A 20,372-nucleotide genomic window follows, 5' to 3' on the forward strand; every position below is an offset into this window, starting at 1 on the left:
TCCCTTCGGGGGCATAAAAAGTTTTCATCTCCATACAACTTTATCTGACTTCGGAGCGGAATTATTTACGAAGATTAAATTCTTTATGTGAGGAAGACATCCAGCTGGCTTACGGAAGGTCGGTGATTCTACCCAGGTGTCCGCTCGTGATGAAAAGCTGGAAAGTCGCCATATGACCTATAATTGTGTCGATGCGACGTTAAACCCAAGAAAATTAATAAATTAATGTTTAATGAAGGTGTCGAAACAAGTTTCTGTGCAAATATGTTATAAATAAAAAGTTATAGACCTTCCCTAACGAGATCACTGTCTTGTAAGCTGTACGGCCGTAAATGTTTAGACACTTCCAAGATGGCGGACGCTGAAAGTCAACACAGGTAGGTGTTCCAGTTTTTCATTGATAACATGTTTTCTTCAACACTTTTAACGGCCACACTTATAGCAAATGATAGCGGAATAACATGTTCCTCCTCGGCATTATCTAAAAGTTTGTTGATTTCATTATTTCTCGAATTATATTGACGCAAAATGTGCCAATTTGATGAAAGTAAAATCGAATCGAGGAACGCACATTATTTTCGGTCGTATCTTATTCAATAATCATATCTGTTTGAATATTTCTGTGGTATTTTGAAGCTTTTTACCGGTTCTTTACGATGGTAATGCTAGATTTTACGAAACATATCTGGAAATATCAAAATTTTTACGATTTTTAAATTGTCAATACAGCGGCGTAGACTATACCAACATATTCACGCTGAGCGGTGTAGACACGGCTTTTTGTGAACGGTTTATACATAGAATTAAGCGAAAAAACTGAACGGTGTAGATACAAGTTTTGAATGGTGTACATACTGATATCAATACATTGTTTTCTATTACAGGCTTATGCCATTCACGTGTTAATACTGGTGCTTCGAGGGAGACTTTGATATGGTTATTGAACACTGCACAGAACTCCACTCCAATCAAATTCGTCTAAAGAAAACATGTCTGCACAACACAGCAGATTATAGATGACTGGGATGAGCCTTTAAGAGACAGACGTATCAACCATCCGTTTAAGGTATATTTATTGATTTTGAATGCGTCTGTTCCTCTTTTTTCATCCTATTTGGAAATTTCAAGTTATTGACTGCGTAATTTAATTTGTAAGTATGTACACCAATAGCAGTAATCATTAATATTTTCTTCATAACTAAAAGTGTTACCATTATATCAGTAGGTATTGCTACTTCGTTTGTTTACAATCATCTTGAACCATACACCGCTCTGGATACGGTAGCGATTACTCCATGTAAAAATCATTGAAAAATATAGGTTCTGTTTTTGTTTGTGTATCTTATTGACAAATGCAATCCTTTCATTACTAAAAATTTCATTTATTAGGGACCATTCGTTTGATCTAGAGGAGCGAAGGCGAGGAAAAAGAACCAGAAAATCTTGAAAAGTGTCTAAGCCAAATCAGCCAGCACGAAATCCGTCCCCAGTTCGGGAGTACCACAAGGCGTCAGAGGCAAAGATACTTCCCCATGTGCGTCGTGGGTTAAACCTGGAATCTTTTAACGACTCATAGAAACTAGACTCTTTGAAGACTCATAGAAACACTACTCTTTTAATACCTCATAGAAACTGGACTCTTTTAACGACTCATAATGTCAAAATGGTTACACAGTGGTATATGAACTTGATAAGTTTATGTGCTACCATTTTCAACAGTTGCTTAAAATACTTATACTTCATATTTACACTGTTAGCTAAGTACTGATTATTCATAATTGGAAAGTAAAAATGATATAACATATAATTATGTAGTTTATCTTTTTATTAAATGTCTTATTTAGACTTCAATATTGCAAATCATACTTTGCATTTGTGATCCAAGGGTCGATAGGAAAGCTATCTCTTTTAATGTTTAATTGACATAATTGGCATAATTGACACTTGATATTTAAATGTACATGAAATAAGGTGAGAACAACAACATAAGAAGAAATGCGCATCTCTTTCCTTTTAGAACCGAAATATTAAAATGCAATATTTATCTTATATTGTTTTTTTGATATTAACACAAAATGAATTACTCGCGAAGTAAAATTACATTAAATGATTAAATCATTACTTTAACCTTTTGATCACAATACCGCATGTTCACGCGGCATACTATAATATCGTCTGCTTATGACGCTACAACAACAACTTCGCGCTGAAGTTAATTTTTCTTCGAAATTAGTGGAAATAAACCGTCTGAGAACGAATCAAATGTTTATTTCACAAAAATGAAATAAATATCATTCAAAAGATAAATTCAATGAGAGTAGGAAAGTTCTTGCACCTAAGCTTTCATATCAATGGTTTTATACAAAAAAATGCTTTGAAGAAACGCATGTATGAGATTTTTGCACATTTTATATGGAAACAAAGAAGGGAAAAAATGACGAAATGAGTGCATCAAACTTCATGCGAAGAACGAATCAAAAATTAAGATAAAATTTAATTAAAAAAAACCTTGTGATGAATCAAATATTGAACTTTGGTAATATGTTTGCACCTAAGGTTTCTTATCTTTAGTAATTTTGTTATTAAGTAAAATGTGTACATGCCCTTCTTATTTCTATATAGAAAATCTGACCGCTATCGATTATTGGCCGGAGGAATATTCTTCGGTATGAATATTATAAAACAACAAAACAAGTATATAATCAAATAACAATTGAAATAAAAACATAGAACATGTATAATGATTAATCTCATAAAGGTAAATCTCTAAAGGTAAAAAAATAACTTCTTTATTTCGGAATATTTCCAAATGGTTTACATATGATTGTAATGCATATCACAATAAGCTTTAAATCACAATTATGTTTATCACGTTTGAAAGACGAGTGACCACCACTGTTATCCTCCTTTATGGAGCATGTCTTCATATACCTCTTCACGGACTGTAAATGTGTAAAGCTTTTATGGCATTTGTCACATGTTAACATATCTGATCCGTGTTTTCTCATGTGACCTTCATTCTAAGCCCACTCCTGGTCTTGAACTCTCTCCCACAATCAGCACATAGCTTTGTCTGTGTTTCCTCATGAAATGATTCTTCAAGTGCATTGACTGTTAACCTAAAACAGGAAATCAAATAAAATTTAATGATAGGCCAAAGAAAAAAACAAAACAAGGTGCAATGCCGTTTGCAAAATCAACTTAATTCGTTTCGGGGAAATTTTAAAAATATCTCGGACATTTAAAAAAAATCCAGCTTTCATTGAAATGACAGCTCTAAATAGTTGATGAACACCACCCGTTCCCCTCTGTGCATTATTTCAGAATTTCAGAAACGAATGGGCGCCTAGGTAGAAGTATCGATCTTCCATAACCCATCTTAGCTTCCATACATGAAAGAATGGTACCATCTTTGGATTCGAACCAACAACGGCGAGTGGCAAAAGGTGGTAATCTGTTTTGATTTTCCGTGGATTTCGCTTAAACTTTGACAATTGATCTTATGCATTCATTGATAACCATTTTGCACCTTATATGTGAATGTTTCGACTTTAATTATTTCTAAAATCAGGTATTTCCTAGCCTAGTTGTACAACCAAGATAAGAAGTTGTTAACAAAAGTATTTTTATTACAAAATCGTTATCTGAAATAAATGTAAAAACAACCGTATCATATTTGTTAAAAATTTGAAGTTGCAATTTTTAAGCTGAAAATTAATAGGAATCCACATCTGTTTAATATTTATTATCTCTCTTTTTCTACCTCAAGACGCAAACAGGATAATAAAAATAAATGTATTATCAAATTTCGAGCAGATTTTAGACTCGCCTTTTGAATCATTTTATTAGCTATTCAAATATAACTAAAATATCAAATATTTATTTTTCTTGTCAGGGTATTAAATTACGGTAACATCGCAAGAGAGGGTTAAAATCCGTAGTGCGTCTTTTATTAGCTCAAAATAATTATCTCCCTTTCAAATACTGCGTCTGAAGACGGCCAGAACAACAAAAATACCTAACCTACGTACAACGTGTGTCCCCGACAACACTTTAAACTAAGGTGAAACTGTTAACAATATAAACATTATATCTACGAATAAAAAAAAACAAACTGAATTTAAAATTTGATGGTAAAAAACAAATTGCTAAACAATTCACAAAAAAAGTGAAAAACTAATGGCAGTGGCTAGGATTACGGATCCGAACAAATATAATGTATGATGTCCCTCAAATACTGCCGTAATCCTATCCTTTTCTGATAGAGTTGTTTAAGTATACCGTCGGAACTTCCTTTATCCTATACTCGGAGGCTAGGATTATGGAACCGTAGTTAATTTACATATATTTTTAAGTGGCATTTTTAGCATAGACGAAATTAACTTGTATCTACACCGTTCAGTTTTTTCGCTTAATTCTATGTATAAACCGTTCACAAAAAACCGTGTCTACACCGCTCAGCGTGAATATGTTGGTATAGTCTACGCCGCTGTATTGACAATTTAAAAATCGTAAAAAATTTGATATTTCCAGATATGTTTCGTAAAATCAAGCATTACCATCGTAAAGAACCGGTAAAAAGCTTCAAAATACCACAGAATTATTCAAACAGATATGATTATTGAATAAGATACGACCGAAAATAATGTGCGTTCCTCGATTCGATTTTACTTTCATCAAATTGGCACATTTTGCGTCAATATAATTCGAGAAATAATGAAATCAACAAACTTTTAGATAATGCCGAGGAGGAACATGTTATTCCGCTATCATTTGCTATAAGTGTGGCCGTTAAAAGTGTTGAGGAAAACATGTTATCAATGAAAAACTGGAACACCTACCTGTGTTGACTTTCAGCGTCCGCCATCTTGGAAGTGTCTAAACATTTACGGCCGTACAGCTTACAAGACAGTGGAGATTGTATATTAGTGTATGGATGGATTTTTCGGGTGAACATTCAAACTTGCTTCGCAGGATTAATTTAATCAAAATTAGTAGATATTTCGCAAGAGAACAGAAAAAAATGCTACTTAGAGATGACTAGGTTAGTATTATATAACATTTAACAGGCAAATAACATCGTTTATAAAAACATTGGCGTAAATGACATAAATGACTATGTGGTAAAGAAGATGCTGTTTACCCCGGAAAAACACCGGTGAAAGTTCGTCAGTACAGAATTCACTGGTATAATTCTTGTAGCGCAAGAACTTTGGCGGTAACTGTTAAAGAAATAATTAAGCAAAAGCAATTAAAACATGCATTAAACACATATGTAGCAGTTTTAGGTAAAATGTATTTGGTGCCTAATGACAATATGACAAGGTTGTGAAAAGTTGCTTGACAAAAACTTTCCAGACAACACAGGAATTTAGACAACTGGACTAGAGGACATGACATACTTAGGTATTATTAATACTTACGTATTTACGTACTACTTATTTACAAATGCTTTCTTGAACCCTATGTACTGTTGTTGACATACCAAAGGGTGTGTATGTAACTTTGAATGATCAGATATAGTACTAAAAGTCTTCACCTTGACTTCTTGGTTTTATCTTTTTTTCGAACAAGAATTCAAAACTGAGATTTTTTAATGGATGATCGTGAACTGATTATTGCACATAAGTAAATGCCATTTTACTGACATTTTACTGACTATGTTACAGAATGAGAAAATATATTACGTGATATGTATCTATAAGTTCATTAATGGTGATTATGCAACAGACTAGCTGCAGTTAGGCTTTATGAAAATTCCCTCATACAATAAGAGCATATTGTAAAATGTATATGCGATCATTGGCAATAACAAAATTCTAAATATATACAAGTTTCCATTCGTAACTGCCATTTAATTGGGCTGCGAATCTGACCATAATTTCCAGTTGATCTACTTCTAAATATATTTCACTAAAATACAATTTTAATCAACACGTGCAGAGAATATACTTGTACTTGTCACGTGAGGCTAAAGTAATATATTTTATAGAACACTCGTCGCTCGGAGAATGATTTTCCAAAAAAACATGTGTCGCTTAGGGAACATGTTTTCAATCAGCACGTGGCCTTTGGAAAACATCACGTGTCACTAGGAGAATCAACCAACATTGTCTCTGTACATGAAGTATTTCTCCCGTTCGATTGAACAATGCTGTAGTCTGACAGCATACCACGGCTGCTAACGCCTTTAGATTTTCTCTTTTTCTTGAGTCCAAAAAGGCTCCTGAATTCCCGTCTAAAATACACGCCAGTAGCATAGTATATTATAAAATATGTGGCGTAGTTGGACAAACATATTTCTTCAACAATTTTTCTAATAGTTAAGTAAGAAAAATAACCGCTCCAAACTGGGTCATCAGACCACGTGTGAACTGGCAAACTGACGTCGCCCTGCGGTACACTTGGCTGTATAGCATAGACTATTGTCGCTGGCAGTAAGGTACATATGAAATAAAATGAAACACAAAGTAATGTCGTTGTAGACGCTGCATTACCGGAAGTCTGGCCTTGCCCATGCGCAGCACTCTGAACAGACAAGCGTCTGATCTCAAGAATGACAAGGATGTTTATAACGAGGCAAGAAACTGGAATAAAACCAAATAACAACATTTCTGTGAACCAAGTCCACACTTCGTTGAACTTTTCAGTGTCTGGCCTGAATACACATCCAATCTTATCATCCCAAGCCCAAATGTATATCTGTAAGAGCGCAATAGCTACTGAAAGCGCAGACATACATATTATAACTATTTTTGCACGAGTTACTGTGCAGTACTTCTCCTTGACAAATGGGTGACACACTGCTATGTAACGTTCTGTTGTGAAGCCAAGAACCAGCATAGGAACCTGAAAGGAATAGTTTTATGTATCACTAAACTATGCATGTTTTGGTCTCTAAATATATAACATTATAAATTTCATGATTAATTAATTAATAAGTTAACGGAAAAAGCCATGTACTGCTAAACTGATGAAATTATCTTGAACTTTATCAGTATAAGGCTTATATATAAATACATTATTAGAATAAGTGCAATGTTCTTTGAGTAAGTTTTTGTCATGTTTGTCATGAGTACCTTGGACGGTTTTAGACGCAATATCACAATGTTCTTTTTAACAACAAAGAAATTAAGCATATCTATGCGTTTGACTTATAATACTTCATAGGCAGGATTAGTTAAGATGCAATTATATTGATCTCCATTACCCATGGCTAAATCTTGCACGTATTTAGAATAAAAAAGTTAGAAATACACAGGAGGCAGACTTATCTGAAGTTCATCACAGTGTTTCCTTTCTTTTAAAAGACCCTAAACAGTTCTGACTTTACATGACAGGTTTTGTAAGTATCTTAACTGAAGAAAACGTGTACCAGATATTGTGGTGTAATATACAGGAAGTTGAAGAGTTCACATGTTGTTTTTCCGCCGTATGTCTTTACACCCCAGGCAAACTCCAGTTCTTGTATGAAATGTAATACTAAGTAAATTGTCTCCACTATCGCAAGAGAACCGAAATACACAGCAGATGAATTGGTCTTGCATATTTTCCTAAAAATAAAATACACATGGGATAAACATATTGCTATTAAAGTACTCAGTGAATAAAATGATCTTGTAAAAAAAAACTATAACTGGACTGGTGAAATAAACACACTGAAACAAAAATACACATCCGGTGAATAAGTCTTGTATATTTTCCCAAAGGTTGAAAAACACACGAGATAAACCCCTTGCAAACAAAGTAAATAGCCGCTGAACAGATCTTTAATTATGTACTGAGAAATAAACACATGGCTATAGAAGTTCATAGCGACTGGTCTTAAAAATCTTGAAGAATTTATCTTTTAATGGTGTAAATGCGTGTCAACAAACACGTTTCTTGCCTATGAGTTAACTAGGTTTATTTGTAGGAGGTGGTGGGGGTGTATGGTTTTCTATGATATGTTATTATTTGATATAATAAGGATTCCATTCGTACTAGAAGAAACATTAAAACATTTTATCAACGGTCTACCTCTAACACCAGCTGGAAGCGATTAATGGATTTGCAAGAAGGCTAAATGTGGTTTATACTAATACAAACATACACACAATCATTTAGTTCTTAAATATACAGTACTGTGAGGTGTGTTTTTGTTGTAAGTGTATTATATCCCGTACAAGACTGCGTTTAGTATTTCATTCTATTTGAAATATATTCTGCTGATCGACCTATAACGTTCTATGAAATAAATGTAGCCAATTTTGTTAAGTCGTTGGTGTTTGGTCAAATACGTTGAATTGTTTGTATTGCTTTGTACAAAATTTAACTGAACTATTATAGGATTAAATTGTATTTTCTGGTGTTGATGCATGTGTACACCCTACCGAATAACGCACCCACTTAATTAGTTAAATGTGAGTATTGAAGTCCATTTGGCTCCCGGGCATCTCAAAAACTATCTTACGATGCCCTCTCTTATGCAGTAAACGAAATAAGCCGACACTGTTAATTGGTCATAGAACGTCAGTTTTCCTAACATATATTCGAGTGACCAAGACACTTGAGAGATATTTGGCTTAGAAACTAATGCACAGCCTGAAATTGTCTACATAGTTACATTTTCTGTTTTCTAATAACACATTAATTTTGCAGCATAAGAACAAACGATATTGTATTTGCCATCACCTTTCCTACAATAACCTATCTATCAGAAACTGATGTAAATCTTACGGATGAACAAATAAAGATGGATGGATTAGTTATCCTGTCAGTAATTGCATATAGACGTGATGTAGTGTGACGTATTACTGGTAGTCGTGTCTGTTTCTTGTGTGTTTTTCACAGATTTCTCTCAGATTTACCATCGAACAGATCACATTACCTTATAGCAATTGTTTTCAATTAACGGTACCAACGACAGAATATTTTTCTAGCAGTGTTTCATTTCATACGTCTGGCTACTTGTCCCCTATGAAATGGGAATTATTTCATTTGAGATATGTTGTTCAAGGATATAATTGAGCCGTGCCATGAGAAAACCAACATAGTGGGTGTGCGACCAGCATGGATCCAGACCAGCCTGCGCATCCGCGCAGTCTGGTCAGGATCCATGCTGTTCGCTAACAGTTTCTTCAATTCCAACAGGCTTTAAAAGCGAACAGCATGGAGCCTGACCAGACTGCGCGGATGCGCAGGCTGGTCTGGATCCATGCTGGTCGCAAACCCACTATGTTGATTTTCTCATGGCACGGCTCATATATCAAACAGGGAATGTCGCGGTCCAAAAACGCAGCCTCCCCAAAAATTAGTTTGAACGCAATACTTAAGCGGTGAAATAGTGCTTTTCTATTGTATCGACTTTTTTAAAAGCATATTAATTAATTATTAGAATCGAAATAATATTTAACAGAACCATGTTTCAACATACAAATCGGTGAAATTATTCAGCTAGCGTATAATCTAGTTCTATTGTTTCGATATGTTTTCTGCTATATATTATTTCTTAATGAAGCCCGTTCCAAAAAAGGATACTTTACTCTCATGTAAAAGACACCGTAACCTAAAAACAAAGAACAATATTACATTAAAGATATATAAAATAATGTACTTCTTTAACACAGCAACTTACTTATGACAACGGTATTTCCCTAGTATTTCTATGGGCGTCGTACGTATGTAATAGCAGAATTGTCCTATTCTAATAGTACCAGGATTCGATATAAACAGACTGATTTATGAGGAAAGCGTGCAGGAGTCATTTGTCTACTTTTTTTTTACAATTTCTGTGTCATGTACCCGCCGACTCTTCAGTATATAAAATCAGTGTCAGTTTCACAGTCTGTAACTCGAATAAGGTGTAATTCAATGCCGGTTTGTAACAGAGGTCCACTTCATTAAATCAGAAGTAGCGGAAAGGAAAGGTGTTGAACATTTTATTTCGATTCAAACGAACCGAGTCTGTTTTTGTTTTTATTTGTTTCGACCTCCTCTTCCAAAGAAATTCGTGACATATTTGGTTTTATAACGGTTTATGTGGACTTTAAGGGTACGTTTTAATTTTGTAATTCTGCTTTAAAAAGAACACTCACCAATAGACCTTTTAGGAGCAAATAATGAAAACTGATCTATAGGTGGTATCTTATAAAGTTAATGGAATTAGCATAGTTACCCTGTTAATAATTTTATATTGAGGTGACACATTGTGAAGGATTACTCGTTTTCACGTCTGGTTCTTGTGGGTTTGTCACATCTTCTTAGATTTATCGCAAGAAAGAACAAATTATTTTGTTATCAATCTCTTAAAGAGTGCTCACGTCAACAATAACGCCATTAATTTTCCATCAGTTTAGCATTAAACTGACGTTTCTGTCGTGTCGTCTGCAAGGGGTGTTTGAACAGGCGAGTAATCGTGTGTTAACATAGAGATCACGTGCTGTTAAAATATCTTTTTATGCGAGTTCCGTGGAGGAACGCAAACGTATTACAACCCTACAACATAGAATTAAACAGGTTTGAGTGAAGTTAATATCAGTATAACATTCATTTTGTTTATCTTTTGCTAGAATAACGTACATCGTCTGCAAAGTCACTAAATTCTTGTGAAACTTTGGCCAAGAACCACTTCCACGGAATTCTGCAGATGAAATAACACGTAAGACATGCATTACCCCTAACATTACAACAGTTGAAACTAGAAAATGCTTTTGTAAAAAAGCGCATGTCTCCCCCAATGCAAAGTCCTATAGGCAAGAAGTCAATAGGGGTCAGGAGCGAAAGTCAAAGAGACACTGATGGTTGGCTGCATAAGGGATCATCTACTTGGCATGTCCAGTTATCCCGCTAAATTTCAACACTCTTGGCCTAGTGGTTCTCAAGTCACTGTTCAGGCTCCTGTGACCTTGACCTTTGATCAGATGACCTCAAAATAAATACGGGTCATCTACTCTGCATGTCCAATCATCCTATTAAGTTTCAACATTGTAGGTCAAGTGGTTCTCAAGTTATTTCCAAAAAATGATTTTACATGAACAGGCCACTGTGACCTTGACCTTTAATAGACTGACCCCAAAAACAATAGGGGTTATTTACTCTGCATGTTCAATCATCCTATGAAGTTTCAACATTCTGGGTCGAGAGGTTCTCAAGTTATTGATTGGAAATGGTTTTCCATGTTCAGGCCCCTGTGGCCTTGACCTTTAACAGAGTTACCCTAAAATCGTTAGGGGTCATTTACTCTGCATGACCAATCATCCTATGAAGTTTCATCATTCTGGGTCAAGTGGTTCTCAAGTTACTGACCGGAAATGGTTTTCAATGTTCAGGCCCCTGTGGCCTTGACCTTTCACAGAGTGACCCCAAAATCGTTAGGGGTCATCTACTCTGCATGAGCAATCATCCTATTAAGTTTCAACATTCTGGGTCAAGTGGTTCTCAAGTTACTGACCAGAAATGGTTTTCAATGTTCAGGCCCCTGTGACCTTGACCTTTGACGGAGTGACCCCAAAATCAATAGGGGTCATCTACTCTTCATGACCAATCATCCTATGAAGTTTCAACATTCTGGGTCAAGTGGTTCTCTAGTTATTGATCGGAAATCTGCTCTATTGATACTCTTTTTGATACGGCCCATGAAGTTTCAACTTATTCATTAATTCATATGTTCCGTATTTGACCTATGACGCAGTACTAAATGTTTAGCAGACGACAAAATTTCTTCGTAAATAGTCTATTTCTAACACAATTGTCTTATAAAACAGGCAAGACCTTATTGAAAATGTGTCTAATGAAATAAATCCGAGACAGGTCATCAATAATAGTCTGCTCTTCGAGCATATTTTCATATTATTTTCTCATTTAAGAAATAGGAGGGCTCAGTATCTAATACATAATAAAACAGTTCCTTGAGAAAAAGACAATAAAAAGTTATGTCTGATTATGCAGGTGTCGATTCAATATTCGATATCTATTTTGGCAGTTAATAAAGGAGAAATATACTGTGTACAGAAAAGTGTTGAAATCACTTGATAAAACTAAATTTATTTTTGCAATAATTCCAATATTTATTTAATCAAGCAACTTGTTTGGCTTAGTCGAGGCGTCCACAGATGATGAGTTCGAACGAAGGGTGGTGTTCGAATTTCTGGGTCCAGTAAACGAGGGTCAGCTGTAATTTCATTTTTTCTTCTCTATAACCAAGGAAAACAGAACCAGTTTTTTTTTTTTTTTTTTAAAGGCTTCGTCATTCTTTAAAGTAAAGTAGTAGAGAGTTTATGTTGATGAAAAGAATCTGTGCAAAAGTAAATGTAATCAATTTCGGTAGAGAGAAACGTAGAGTGTAAGTTATAGGGGAACAAACTTAGCTGTCAAGTTAGGGATATGAGCCGCGCCATGAGAAAACCAACATAGTGGGTATGCGACCAGCATGGATCCAGACCAGCCTGCGCATCCGCGCAGTCTGGTCAGGCTCCATGCTGTTCGCTTTTAAAGCCTATTGGAATTGGAAAAACTGTTAGCGAACAGCATGGATCCTGACCAGACTGCGCGGATGCGCAGGCTGGTCTGGATCCATGCTGGTCGCACACCCACTATGTTGGTTTTCTCATGGCACGGCTCATATATGAATACTTCTTCAATCAGTGTTGCTTCGTGTGCTGTCCATTTAACCTTTAGCCTGCTGTCGGCAAGTCTTTCTGCCTTTGCGACCAGTGCAGACCAGGATCAGTCTGATCATGGTCTGCACTGTTCGCCATTCAGTTAGTTTCGTTTTGGTAAGTACCCTTTTTAACAGTTAATGGTACTGTCCAAATTAAAAGATGGACAAGTTCATTATAGAAATTTAGCAGGGTAAGAGTTAAAGTAGCTCATACAAATCAAACTTACTTTCATTTTTTTCCTACTGAATTTTACTAAATCTTATATCCCGAGATGAGGTTTGAACAAAAATGTTCATATAGCATTATATATCACATAAACATAGCCTATAATTTGAATTTCAACCAAGTATTTCACATAGAGTCATAAATCATTTTTTATAAAAGTGTTTTTTTTTTTAACCGTGATGTTTCTCATTATTAAATGGTGTATATGATTTTGAAATATTACACCAGTGGACATTAAAACTTCTCTGTTAATGTAACTCATATTTAAACGAATTGTCGATTTTCTTTATGTAAACAAATCATTATTCTTAATATGATACGTTTCCAATATGACACAGATATCCCATATATTTGCAAGGCAATTAATTGCAATCATTATCAGAATCCTTAAAAATGTTTTGCACCAAATAAAAGTCTGTGAATAGAAAGCATCCTATTAACAGTGACTGATTAACCATTACCATGCTAAATTTCTATAATGGACTGGTCCATCTTCCAATATGGGCAGTACCATTTATCATTTGAAGGGGTGTTTACTAAAAATTTACTGACTGAATAGCGAACACTGCAGACCATGATCAGACTGCACGGATATGCAGGCTGATCTTGGTCTGCACTGGTCGCAAAGGCAGAATCACTTGCCGCCAGTAGGCTAAGGTTAAAATCACGATTATTCAGGAAATCTGGTGTTATGTGGCAAAAACATAACAGGGATATTTTTAGAATAAATTAATGATCAAAGAACAAGAAAATACCTCAGTTAAGGTAATTTCCAGTAATGACAATCGTTAAATTACGTATTTTCCATATGTAATTTCGGCCTAAAGAAAAATCTCATTCATACGGAAATCGGGCTCTTTTACGCCAATTTAGGGTGCTATATTTTACTTGATCGAGGACTCATATCAAAAGTGGTCTAAGTGCATATAAATAAAGAAACATATAGAAAGTTTTGTTTTTCTTCACACAATGTACATTTTGTACTGTTCGCTTTATTCACCAGTTTTACCCGGCAGTTTCGTAGAGCAAAATTGATCTTCCAACACTTTACTTCTTTTTGTACCAGTTTTGAGAATTGTGGAGAAGATTTTGTATAGCATTTAGTTATATATCAAGTGTACAGAATATTGAGCTAAACTTTGTGTGTTTCCCAACACTTTTAACAAAACAGAAACATGAACAATCTTGTGTTTTTCACCATTTATTGGGTTGATTTGTTGTATTATCTTCCTTTTCTGCATAAAGTTTAAACGGAAAGTATAAACCCAACTTTTACGCAATTTGAGATTTTTCCGCGGTTCTAAATGATGTAAGAAATCACTGAAAATCCTATACAATCGTCTCATAAAGTTACGCTCATTTAGTTTGCGAACTAATTCATGTATCATAGAAAGTCTACAATGCATATTGCCATATTATTTTCTCTTTCATCACAGTAAGTCTACTATCCCAGCATATTACTGTATTATTTGGGAAATAGATTTTAGTTTTGCGTGCTTTGTTGGCAACAAAGCACGCAAAACTAAAATCTATTTGCATTCTAACACGTTCGAATTACACCAGGAAGGGATACTAATCTAGAATAAAATTTGGTTTTAAATAAGAGGGAGTAAACCGGAATAGCCAAAAGTAGGTCATTTTGCAAAAAGTGTTCTGATCGATCAACAATACATTTCTTTGCTTATATAAAAGAAAATCTTAAAAGTGTTAGAACTTCTCATTTATAGCATATTTCATACTACTTTCTCTTTTATCTCAATAAGTCTACTATTCCAGCATAATGTTATATTATTTTCTCATTCATCATAGAATGTCTGCTATCCCAGCACACTGTCATTATTTTCTCACCAGCTATCTCAGCATATTATTTTCTCTTTTAAGAAATTTAAGAAATGCAAGACAATCGGCATTAATATGATATAAATGAAAAATATTCACCAGAAAAAAAAGATAATTCTGTCTGATTATGCAGGTGTTTGAACGATTCAATATTCGATATTTAGTTTGACAGTTTATGAACGAAAGATATATTGCATACACCGTAGCTTAAGCTAAAGTATACTTTTATTATTGACTGCATTATTCAATCAGGATTTGATGCAAGTAGCTTTTCCAACTTAAGTATGTTTCGTAAACAAAAAGAACCCCGCCCCCGCCGCCCTCCCCCAAAAAAGACCGATTGTTCAGTCTCTGTTAATGTTATTTGTTTGTTACTTTCACTACACATGTTTTCCCCTCTCAAAGAAGGACCGCTTTACTTTTTGCATAATAACGTTGCACCGTCCTGTCACGGGTGATCTTTCTTTAAAGGCAGGTACAAAGCTTACATGGAAGAACAAACTCTCTGCCAAATCAAACACTAACATTTTCTGTTGTTAGAGGCATAGAATAAATGTAAAAACAAGAGCTGTCTCCATAGGATGACACATGCCCCCGATGGCACTTTGAATGAATAGTTATGGCCAATGTTAGAGTTTAGGACCTTTGACCTAAGGAGCTGGGTCTTGCGCGCGACACGTCGTCTTACTGTGTCACACATTCAAGCATAGTTATTTTAAAATCCATGCATGAATGACAAAGATATGGACCGGACATGCCCATCAATGCACTATCATGAAAAATTACCTTTAACGTCTAAGTGTGACCTTGACCTTTAAGCTACGGACCTGGGTCTTGCGTGTGACACGTCGTCTTACTGTGGTACACATTCATGCCAAGTTATTTGAAAATCCATCCATCGATGACAAAGATATGGACCGGACACGCCCATCAATGCACTATCCTTTAACGTCTAAGTGTGACCTTGACCTTTGAGCTACGAACCTGGGTCTTGCGCACGACACGTCGTCTTACTGTGGTACACATTCATGCCAAGTTATTTGAAAATCCATCCATCGATGACAAAGATATGGGCCGGACACGCCCATCAATGCACTATCCTTTAACGTCTAAGTGTGACCTAGACCTTTGAGCTACGGACCTGGGTCTTGCGGGCGACACGTCGTCTTACTGTGGTACACATTCATGCCAAGTTATTTGAAAATCCATCCATCGATGACAAAGATATGGACCGGACACGAAAATTGCGGACAGACCGACAGACTGACAGACAGACAGACGGTTCAAAACCTATATGCCTCTCTTCGGGGTCAACATTTGTTCCAAAAGACCATCGTTACATGTCTATTAAAGGAATACATTGGTATTTTTTCCAAGAGATATACTTATAAGTTTATTTTCTATTACTTTATTAATTATAGGGACAGAAAGAGGCTGTTTTGTCAAATTAAATCTTGCTGGTAGTCGCTATTTGACTATATATAAAGTCGCGTAAACATATGACAAATCGTCCTATCATGAATTAAACCATAAAACTATAATTATCTTATTTTGTCCACGGTAAAAATGAGTAACATCAAAATAAAAATATTAAATGTGACATTTAAAACTAAGTTCAGGTGTTTGCAAATTCTTGCATACGAATACCTTGTTAGCAAAAAGCATGAAAATTGCGAACCTACATCGTCAAAGTAAGAAACCTTAGAGCTATTTAAGCAAAGCATGTCAGTAAAATATGAGAAAATTCGCTTCTGCCATTTACAGGGTTTTTATTTTTCATACACAATCCCTTAAAAATCGATCTATCACAAGAACACTAACTTTTCGATGCCGATTTAATATGCTTTTAGTTGTGGAAAGCAATGAAGTTTTAAACAAATTGAGTTCCACCTAACGGCCCGAGCCAATACAACAGTCCTCGGCCAAATAACAATGCCAGTATGAAATCACCTTTTCAGTAATAATATTATATAATTATGAAAGCAATATTACACCAGTGGGCATAGATATTTCATTTTTTATTAGTCTAATTATTGTTTAATTAATTTTGTGGATTTTCCCTAAGAAAATAAAGCAATATACTAACGGTGATTCCTTTAGAATATGATATCGCATGTTTGCAGATGTTTATGAGTTACTGTGATATTTTGAAAACATTTATACAAGTCTCAAAAATATGTTCCACAAAAGTAAAGATCTGTTTACAGTAATAATTCAATTAACAATGATTAAATGGGAACAGTTGATAACAATAAAATCACATGATATGAAGTCAGATAACGACACAAAATCCTTTGTTTTGTTTTCAAAACAGCGTCTAAAAATTAAACGAAATGCAACTATTTCATAGTAGGCGTCTCATGATAACCGTTTTATAAAAGTATGGTCCAGATTAGGGTGAAACAATGGAAATAAAGTTGTAGACTGTCTATTTAGTTTTTACGCGCGTGTTGCGTGTTAATGTTGCAGTACTCGTATCATTTTGCACTGAACGCTTTACTGATTTATTTCGAACTGGTAATGTTACTTTGTAATGCTACAGTTGAATAATACATCAAGGCACAAATACAGGTCATACGGCGACTTTAGGGCGGGGCTAAGGACGTGAAAGGAGTTGCACATTTCAGACTCGATCTATCTGATACCTAGTTCGTTTGGTTGTGTTCAATCCGGTCACAAAATGTGCTGATACATTGTTGAAATTTAATAATGTTATTATTTCTGGTCATAGAGTCCAAAGTGTAATAAAACTGATCAAACAAACTAAACACTTCTTTTTGCTTCGAGGTCAATGACTCTGTCTGCTTCTAGATTTCTATGGTATAGCATAAATTGCTATGATGACAACATTGATATTTATCTTGCCTCCTACAAGTTTCTTGCATTACTATTGGTCAATAGATGTCACGTGGAGACAGGATATATTCCATATCCTGCAAGTACATTTCAGATATGAATTTTGATTAAAAAAAATGGCTGCCGCTTTGTTAATTTACAAAATATTAGATTATAGCATGTAAGTAAAGGGAAGTCGGCAAGATAAAATCGTTACACAGCTTGTTGGTGACAGGATACGGGATATACGCTTTCTCGAAAATCCATATGGATTTCCTCGACACCGTATATCCCGTATCCTGTCACCAACAAGCAGTATAACTAATAATATCTGGTGATATCACCTATTCAAAACAGCGACGAGGTCTTAGTGATTAACCACACGTGTATGAAAAATGCGTCTCATTGCTAAGTATAATGTGTTATAAACACGAACCGGGAGACTTCGTTATTTAAACGCGATCAGTTATCTCTTGTCTTTTCTAACTCAATAGAAACAAAGCATGTCGCAGTGTCAGTCACCTTTCCAAGAAATTACCTATTTATGATGAATGTAAATATTTTTAAAATCGTAGTTAATTAAGCATATATGAAGACGGATAGGTTAAGATTTCAAGTCAGTAATTGCATATAAACGTAATGTAGTGTGACATATTACTGGTATCAGTGTCTGATATTTGCGGAATTGTGCCAGCACCGTCTGAATGGATCACCTAATTTTGTAGCCATTCTTTCCAGTAAACAACATTATTTTTACCCGATTGTGTATGATTTTATATCTTCTCGTTAATAATGCAAGAAATGTTTAATCCATCAAATTGAATTTTGAAATTAACCAAATATCAAGTTTCTTTTATTAGACAATATAGATATACATATATAAAACTCCCGTTGCTTTTGGCAAAGTCCGGAGCTACATCTTCGATCTCTCTCGGAAGTTTTTACAAATGAAGAGACAAAAACGAGAATGATATAATATTTCAAATATAGGATAACACTTCTCCTTCGCTGTTGCCAATGATGACGAGCGGATGGGATGTGTTAGTTAAGTTTCTGCCAAAAAATAAATGAAATTGTGTCAGAAAGTAATGAAATCCTACAGTATGGACGTCATATATATGTAATTATAGAGTTATGGTGTCAAAAGTAGCCTGGTATTTACACTTCAACCATAGCTCTGTCCAAAATGCGACGTTGCATTTTTTGCAGGTTTATTTACAATGAGTACATGACAAAGAACAAAATGCTTATGGTTACATATGTTAAAATGTCCATCATTTTCGTTAGAGCCACGGCCGTATAACAACTGCTGAAATCTACCCAGCTTGTGGAAAGGTTTCAAAGTTACTTTAAGTTAGTTGGACTTTCCGCATAAATAATTAGACTCAATTACATAGTTTTGAGTTCGATGTTATTATTTCAGATTCTTTGTGATCTGTAAACTTGTGCCGCATAAACAGGTGTTACAAGTGACTAAAGGTATTGCAACCTCATAATCCCTCATGGACAGACAGTGTCTGGTTCACTGCGTTCTCCGAAACAGGCATTGTCATATGGATATTATGTGGCCTCTTAATAAAATCTCACTCTTTCAGTTTGTGCGTTAAGGAAAATGTGCTTAACGAAATAAAAAATGACAATTTAGTTGTCACAGAATGTCTGCTATCCCAGTATAGTGTAAATTTATTTCATTTTATTTAAGATAAGAAAGGCAATCAGCGTTTAATTTAATATAAATGATATACATGTGTTGCAGCGATTTTCTTGTTTGACAGAAAAAAGCTGTGCATAAATGATGGATATCATCAATAACATCCCGATCAAACACGATTATGGTTGATTTTGATGAGAACTGATCTCGCATACATAACATACCGCGTGCCTCAACAGAATATAACATTAAATCGAAATTGATCACTTCTATACATCCTTTCAACTTAATGATAATGAAAAACAGTGTGGTGCCCCCATATACTGCACCATATTTCTAAATAGCAAAGTTGTTTTTGTAAAGACCATCTTAACATGTCTTCACACAAAGGATGTTCGACTAAAAGTTATGAGCAAGTTGTATTCAGATAAAGTTGTGCATGTCCATTTCTTAAAACAAGAGGACCATGATGGTCCTGAATCGCTCACCTGTCCCCACATGACCCAGTTTTGAACTGAGTATGACGTCGTTTTTTTTCTATTATTTGACACAGTGACCTAGTTTTTGAGCTCATGTGACCCAGTTTTGAACTTGACCTAGATATCATCAAGATAAAAATTCTGACCAATTTTCATGAAGATCCATTGAAAAATATAGCCTCTAGAGAGGTCACAAGGTTTTTTATTAATTGACCTACTGACCTAGTTATTGACGACACGTGACCCAGTTTTGAACTTGACCTAGATATCATCCAGGTGAACATTCTGACTAATTTTCATGAAGATCCATTCAAAAGTATGGCCTCTAGAGAGGTCACAAGGTTTTTCTATTTTTAGATCTACTGACCTTGTTTTTGACCACAGTTGACCCAGTTTCAAACTTGACCTAGACATCATCAAGATGAACATTCAGACCAACTTTCATCCAGATCCCTTGAGAAATATGGCCTCTAGAGAGGTCACAAGGTTTTATATTATTTGACCTACTGACCTAGTTATTGACGGCATGTGACCCAGTTTTAAACTTGACCTAGATATCATCACGGTGAACATTCTGACCAATTTTCATGAAGTTCCATTCAATAGTATGGCTTCTAGAGAGGTCACAAGGTTTTTCTATTTTAAGACCTACTGACCTAGTTTTTAATCCCAGTTGACCCAGTTTTAAAATTAATCTAGATA

General features: G+C 35.1%; 1 protein-coding gene and 2 long non-coding RNA genes across 12 annotated transcripts in view; 1 reads left to right on the forward strand and 2 right to left on the reverse strand.

The window, feature by feature from the left end:
* Positions 1–299: 299 nt before the first annotated feature.
* On the reverse strand, positions 300–4,914 carry LOC128558935 (uncharacterized). Its single transcript, XR_008371968.1, has 3 exons — positions 4,842–4,914; positions 2,873–3,119; positions 300–685 (listed from the first exon to the last, which is right to left on the reverse strand). It is a non-coding gene; the product is annotated as an uncharacterized LOC128558935 (long non-coding RNA).
* On the forward strand, positions 305–2,003 carry LOC123566640 (uncharacterized). Its single transcript, XR_006689457.2, has 3 exons — positions 305–377; positions 885–1,066; positions 1,390–2,003. It is a non-coding gene; the product is annotated as an uncharacterized LOC123566640 (long non-coding RNA).
* Positions 4,915–4,920: 6 nt separating the features above from the next.
* Positions 4,921–20,372, reverse strand: part of LOC123523153 (neurotensin receptor type 1-like) — a 328,743-nt gene continuing 313,291 nt past the window's right edge. For all 10 annotated transcript variants that reach the window (XM_045300818.2, XM_053549268.1, XM_045300821.2 and 7 more), the window contains 2 exons: positions 7,376–7,553; positions 4,921–6,849 (listed from right to left, as the gene is read on the reverse strand). In XM_045300818.2, coding sequence (XP_045156753.2) covers positions 6,082–6,849; positions 7,376–7,553 — 946 coding nt within the window. In that variant the 3' untranslated portion in view covers positions 4,921–6,081. The remainder of the gene's footprint in view (positions 6,850–7,375; positions 7,554–20,372) is intronic.

Source organism: Mercenaria mercenaria, chromosome 8, assembly GCF_021730395.1.
Source record: "Mercenaria mercenaria strain notata chromosome 8, MADL_Memer_1, whole genome shotgun sequence".
Lineage (NCBI taxonomy): Eukaryota > Metazoa > Mollusca > Bivalvia > Venerida > Veneridae > Mercenaria > Mercenaria mercenaria.